At 36.7% G+C, this 6,842-nt stretch overlaps 1 protein-coding gene across 1 annotated transcript; it reads right to left on the bottom strand.

Moving 5' to 3' along the window:
* Window positions 1-3,880: 3,880 nt before the first annotated feature.
* Window positions 3,881-6,569, bottom strand: LOC117108592 (glycine-rich cell wall structural protein 1-like). Its single transcript, XM_033250672.1, has 2 exons — window positions 6,413-6,569; window positions 3,881-5,670 (listed from the first exon to the last, which is right to left on the bottom strand). Exons 1-2 carry the CDS (start codon window positions 6,453-6,455, stop codon window positions 3,881-3,883), a joined length of 1,833 nt encoding a protein of 610 aa, XP_033106563.1. The 5' UTR covers window positions 6,456-6,569.
* Between the last annotated feature and the right edge of the window lie 273 nt (window positions 6,570-6,842).

The following is a 6,842-nucleotide window of genomic DNA, read 5'->3' as shown; positions in this document are numbered from 1 at the left end:
TACAGTACAGTCCGTCTGAATAATATTCTAAAACACGGTATATCTCACAACAGAGTCTTCACACAATCTAAGGCTCTGACATTACAGAGGCAAGAATTAGGCCTACCCAGTCCAATTTAAACATACAGCTATTACTGGCGATTAATAGCCAAAATACAAGCCATTACGGCCATCACGCTTCAACAACGCTCAAGATATTTTAGTGCCTCTATATGTCCATAGTGAATTCGGACTGTCAGACATTAAATTCGGTTTACTCGGCTCTAGTGAATTCGACGCCCGAGTACCAAACTCTCAAGATATCTCCCCTTCAGGAGGTTGAATTCACTGGCGCCGAAATCCTCGTGACATTGGCCCTGGGATCTATGAAGCCCAAACCATTACTACTTCGCCACATACTTCCACTTTCTTTTTTAAGAAACTATCGGAGTTGTAATCAGTAACTTGAGTTCGTAAGCTTTGAAGCCAATAACAGTAGTTGTCAGTTGAACTAAAACACCAGCACAGAATTACTAACATATTTTGTGTTTTGGAAATGAATTGATGATTCACATTCACAAGACATTTCGTCCCTTGTACCCACGCGGCGTCGTTGCTGACACACTACCTAGTACAAGTGAGCTAATCCACTTGCTCATCCTTCTCGTGTACATACATACAGTATTTATCTCATACATGTACATACACGAAAAATAAAATCTGAAGCAGGCCTATAGTCTATTTTGGGCGATAACATTCAAATGGAGCTTAAATGAAATTGAAATTTATTTATGGTGATGAAGGACATTTTTTTAAAGAAATAATTAGCTTCTAAAACCTTTAATTTCTAATCTCTATATTGTCCCCTGAAACTAACCATAATTGCTTAGTAATATTTAAAAAATAGTAAGTAATCATAGTGCATATCATCATTGTCGTCATGGCGATACTCTGGCGATCAAGATATTTTACAAATCAAACCCTGTCTAGCTCCCGCAAAATCCCGAATTTCCTGATGCTAGCAGCTCTCCGCTCTCAGATTAATCTTAATTTATTGTAATGAATGATTGGAAGTCGGTCGGTCCGAGTAAAAATCAGCATCATCATTGAGCTGAATTATCCTCGTAAACGTATAGTAATATGATTAAACTTATTTGAAATTTTAGTAGCAATGATGTGGCAACTAATGTGCAATACATTTTCCTTGAAGATGTATGTCGTTAGCTGCAGATAGGCCTATATTAAAGAGTTATCCGTTTAGGTGTTTGTGTACATTGCTTAGATTTTACCAATAAGTATAGAGATATAATTGACTGTTAAATAATGTTATTGTATTGAATTATTTTTTAATGGTAATTTATGTGGGGTTTTTTTCCTATGTATTAGTTAGGATTTACTTTTGTTTGTTTTCTTCGTCTTGTGCAATCCAATATTAATTTCACTATAAGAATTTTTGTTGACTTAAATCTCATCTTTGACTGTATGCAAATTGCAATACAATTTATCGTATTTGTATTCGTAAAACGAGGTTTTTTATGAACAGGATACAAGCCCTTATTCTTAAGACAGACATGTTTCAATAAAGTCAGTTCCCATCATCAGTGACGATTATAAGTCAGTACCCGTATAGGTCTATATATAGCAACTGTCTTGCACTCGAGTATGCAAATTAACATAATATTGATGACTACCAGGGCCGATACTTAGCATATTTATGACATATTCGTGAAGAATATTACAACGCGCATGATGGGTAACAATGTGCTCAATACTTCGAGTGGGATCTTAGATAAGACAATAATCTTATAGTGATGATATAATATGACAAGACTTCATATAGTTTATAAATAGACATGCCGTCATATTGGAATTCAATATTTCAACTCTTTTATTTGGGCATTTTCATGAATAAAAGAGTAACATTTTTTGTTTCATTACTTCCTATTAAAACAAATACATACTGTAGTAACTACCAGTTGGTAACTTTGATTATATTACTTTGTTTATTAATATTTTCGCCTATGATTGGTCAGTATATGCTAATTATTTGTTTGTTATTCGTTGTATATAATTATGTAAATTAGTATAAATTGTTTTTCCTAAAAAAAACCAAATCAAGAGTCAAAATGTTTATTTTTGAAGCCAGAAATTATTCTTCGTCGTCATTTTGGTTTTTAAAATTATTGTTTTATTTTTTATTAAGCCACTTGGTTAAATGTTCACAGTATTTGAATATCATCATCATTATCATCATCATCATCATCATCATCATCATCTGGTCATTTGACTCATCAATCCTTTTTTCGATAATTTGTATTGACCCTTGAGTGAGAAATCACGTGTCTGATACATTCATCTAGGGCATTCGAGCTGGTGTGTTGATTTAAGCATTATTTAGTTGTTAATTCCAGATGCCTTAAAGAGGTAGAGGCGGATTGAAAAAACAAAAAGCTGACATAGATATTGAAGGGAGAGAAAATAATATATAGGTGAAAAACAGCAGATAAACGAGAGGTAAGACAAAGATAGGGAAAAGAGGACAGAGTCAGGAGAAAGAGTAGTAATAGTTAAGGAGCAGTTAGAATAATATAAGAAAAAAGTCTAGAAGAAAAAAGTATAAGAGGAAATACATAAAACTAAAGGTATTCTATAAAGGAGAGGTGGTGGGAGGAAGAGATTTTGTGGTTCAAAATGTGTGAAAGACTAATGTACTCAAAGCAAGACACAATAATAGAGATAAAAGACAGAAAGAAAGTGACGACAAATGATGGCGACAAAATAAAAAAGCTGGAAGAAGAGTTTGAAAGAGAAGACAGAAAGAAAGGAAGAGGATGCTGGATGGAGTAGGAAAGTGGGTGTAGGCAAGGTATGTATCGTGGGAGATTACAGTGATTGCCCAGGAAAAAAACTGCAAACAATTTGATGGAGTAGACGTAATACTAACTGAGTGGTAAGAGTGGAAACATAGGTAGTAATTAGATGGACATTTTAAGTAGTAAGAAAAAGTTTGCTAAAATATACCTCAATAAACACACTTAATGTAAGTTACAATGCCAGCATTGGTATTTTATTTCATATTATCAAATTTGTTCAAGTAGGCCTGTTATCTCTTTGTTAAAAATTTCTTTGACCTCAAAAATTATTGTACAAAACCTAACGAATAATTCTGCAAGCACCTCGAAAAGAAGCCATGTATTTTTTTTAAACCCTTGGATGAGAATTTTTTTTCGAGATGGGCTTCTTTCCAAGATGGTCTTCTTTTTGAGATTACTTTTGCAAACTAAAAAGGGCGGGATCTTCTTTTCAAAATGAATGTTTTTTGGAATTGCTACAATAAAACCATACTGAAGACTTTTCAACCGTGGAATTCGAAATTATGTTAATTATTTTTTAAATTTCACAAAAAATGAAAACATCATTTTTTCAATTAGGCCTATAATGATGAAAACATTCCGACGACAATCTGTTGTAGCCTACAACTAAATATATACATATATATGTTTTGATATTACCATAAAATAACAAATAATAGGCGTATGTATAGTGATTAAGTGTGTGTAACATATGTAACTTATATTGATTATATTAACACTTTTCTATCTAATGAATTTATACAACCGGAGTTGGCACCCTGCTAAAAGATACAATTTCTCCGTTATACAGTTTCTACAACTGGAAAATTGATAATGACAGGCTATTTTAGTCATCAAAGATAGCGTCGGTCTGAATGTAAGTATAATCTCGAAAAGAAGTCTATACTATCTTGGTTAGAAGCTCATGTGCTTCTTTTTTAGATGGGCTTCTTCTCAAGATTAAACCACTGGGCTTCTCATTCGGGGTTCTACGTCATTTGCAAATTTACGTAAATTAATCTTAAACTGTTTTATGGAAAATATTTCTGTTACAAAATCTGAGTGTAGACGCCGCCGAATTTTGTCCATAAAAAGTATATACCAATTACAATAACCGAGAGTCCAATGGCAGAAGAGAAAATTGCGATTGTTATTGTTCCTGAAGATGCCTTTTTATTAATAACTACGTGATCTTCCTCAAGAATTTTAGGTGTTGTATTCTTAGGTGACATAATATCTGGACCACTATTTTTATTTGAACTCGTGATTAATGTTGGTTTAGATGTCGATCCACTATTTAACAATCCATTACCCTTTTCCGAATTTGTAGGATTGTTTGGCTCATTCAAATCTGGCTGTCCTGGAATATTGTTTGTGCCGACAGACCCCGGCTTCTGAGCAACAGGAACGCTAATCCCTGGCAAACCAATGTTTGGTTTTGCTATACCAGTATTGCCATTAACAGCTGTTCCTCTAAAACCAGTACCAGCATCACCTCTTCCCCTGTCCTGTGTTCCTCCATTTACTCCTGGATTTATACCAGAATTAGTTCCACCTCTTCCTACGTCACTACCAGTGCCAATTCCAGTACCTCCATTCACTGTTGGCTGTCCATTACCACCCGTTCCTGTACCACCGCCATTTACTCCAGTGCCACCACCATTCACCCCAGTACCACCTCCATTAATTCCAGTACCACCACCATTAATCCCAGTTCCACCACCATTTACCCCAGTACCACCTCCATTAACCCCGGTACCACCACCTTCGCTACCAACACCACCACCACCACCACCACCTCCATTAACTGCAGTGCCACCACCATTGACCCCAGTGCCACCTCCTCCACGACCACCACCACCCCCTCCATTTACGCCAGTGCCACCTCCATTTACGCCAGTGCCACCGCCGTTTACCCCAGTGCCACCATTATTTACACCTGTACCGCCATTTACCCCTGTGCCACCGCCATTTACCCCAGTACCACCACCAGTTACACCTGTACTACCGCCATTTACGCCAGTTCCACCACCATTTATCCCAGTGCCACCACCATTTACACCTGTACCACCGCCATTTACGCCAGGGCCACCGCCATTTACCCCAGTACCACCACCATTAACTCCAGCGCCACCACCATTAACCCCAGTGCCACCACCACCACCTCCTCCATTTACACCAGTGCCACCACCATTGATCCCAGTGCCACCTCCATTAGCCCTAGTACCACCACCACCACCTCCATTTACTCCAGTGCCACCAACACTTACCCCAGTTCCACCTCCACTAGCGCCATTACCACCACTATTCATCCCCGTGCCACCTCCATTTACCCCTGTACTACCATCATTAACCGTAGTGCCACCACTGTTAACTGCAGTACTACCCCCATTGCCACCACCATTTACACCGGTCCCACCACCATTTACTCCAGTGCCACCACTTCTGCCTGATGAGCCAGCTTGACCATTTTTTCCCGTTGCATCACCAGTACCGCCTGCATTTTTCCCACCAGCTCCTCCGAAACTAGCGCTCGTACCATCCATAGGTAGAACATCCGGGACTCCAATGTCAGGTATCATATCAGATCCACCTTTTCCTTCGTTTGTTTCCATTCCGTTAATAGAGCCTTCGCTGGCTTCTGTTTCTGTTCCTATATCACTATCTGACTGGACATGTGCGTCGATATCCAGAAGCTCAGAGTGATGATCCTCAGCAGAATTACTGTCCTGAAGGCCCGTTGCAAGATAGGCGTTCACCTTTGGTTTATAAATCACTTCTCCGTAAATGACTCCTCTTTTGACTTTTATGGACCTCGAGTGAACTAGATGTATGGCCACTGTAAAATTGATATAACGGATTGTATCAATACACAATACTATCATATACGGTAATAATTGTAAAAAATAATGTTAATATGATTGTGGCATTTGTATCCAAATTGTATGGACAATAAGCCATGTTATAAGTTGGCCTATATGAAAACACAATTTAGTATTAATCAAGAATATTTTATAAAAACTGTCTTATCAACTGTTGTTCTTTATAAGTGTATGTTTCTGAAATGTTAAATACTGTACTAAATTGGGTATTATTATCAAATAAATGCTTAGAACAAAAGATTTTTTTTAATATACCACATAATCAATTTAGAACGATTTTCATGCAGATAAATTCTGTATAATTCGATATAGGCCTAACTTTTTTTTTCTCTAAATCTTATTATGTTTGGTTTATGAGCTCGGTTAAAACATATATTTTTAAAATTGTAATTTAATAAATATAACTGGAAATACATAAACTCATAGAACTTTTAGAAACATAGTTCTATTTAGAAAATGTGTATTGTTTTTTTTCTCAAACGTAGGAGCACCATTAAGTCCTGGTAGCGATACGTACCACACACAAGATGACACGAATACGTTCCAACGACAATCTAAATCTACCATTCGAATGCTTGCATTCATAAGCACTTATTGGAACATTGAAACCCGTTATAATAATAATTAACGTTAATCAATATTATATTAAACAAGTTTATAAAAAAATTTTAAATGTCGGCTACAAATATGTGAACTCACCGAGCAGCAGGAAAGACAGCATCCATCGTAATTGGATCGCCATTTTCTTTATTTTGGATGTGATTTACATACAGAGTCGTGCTCGATGCAAAAGTCTGTAGAAAACTAAATTATCGTAACTGAACTTGCTGTATTTGTCGGAACTCCTTTCACAGAGTCAGACGTCACACATTGTGTCAGGAGGGTGATGCGTCATATCTTTTCATGCATTTTGTAACAATTTCCTATCTAATTAGCTCCATTTTGATGTAGTCCTAATCGAGTGCATATATTTGATGACTTATAGCGACAGGATGCCCTGCATTAACCGTTAAATCTCGTTTGGGTGTTGCGAGCCGATGTTAGCTAAAATGTTTTAAAATGGGAGTATATTTCAATCACCAACATTTAAAATCTGCCGCTAAATAATATTCTGTAAATTAAGATTCTT

This window comes from Anneissia japonica, unplaced genomic scaffold (genome assembly GCF_011630105.1).
Source record: "Anneissia japonica isolate Jap-2015-1 unplaced genomic scaffold, ASM1163010v1 scaffold26_len2425191_cov177, whole genome shotgun sequence".
NCBI classification, from domain to species: domain Eukaryota; kingdom Metazoa; phylum Echinodermata; class Crinoidea; order Comatulida; family Comatulidae; genus Anneissia; species Anneissia japonica.
This window is presented reverse-complemented; position numbering and strand designations above follow the sequence as displayed.

Coding starts and splice junctions, on each gene's coding strand:
- LOC117108592 (XM_033250672.1), bottom strand. CDS start 6,455: ATGGCGATCCAATTACGATGGATGCTGTCTTTCCTGCTGCTCG. Junction 5,671..6,412: donor GCTGTCTTTCCTGCTGCTCG/GTGAGTTCACAT, acceptor TCAATTTTACAG/TGGCCATACATCTAGTTCAC.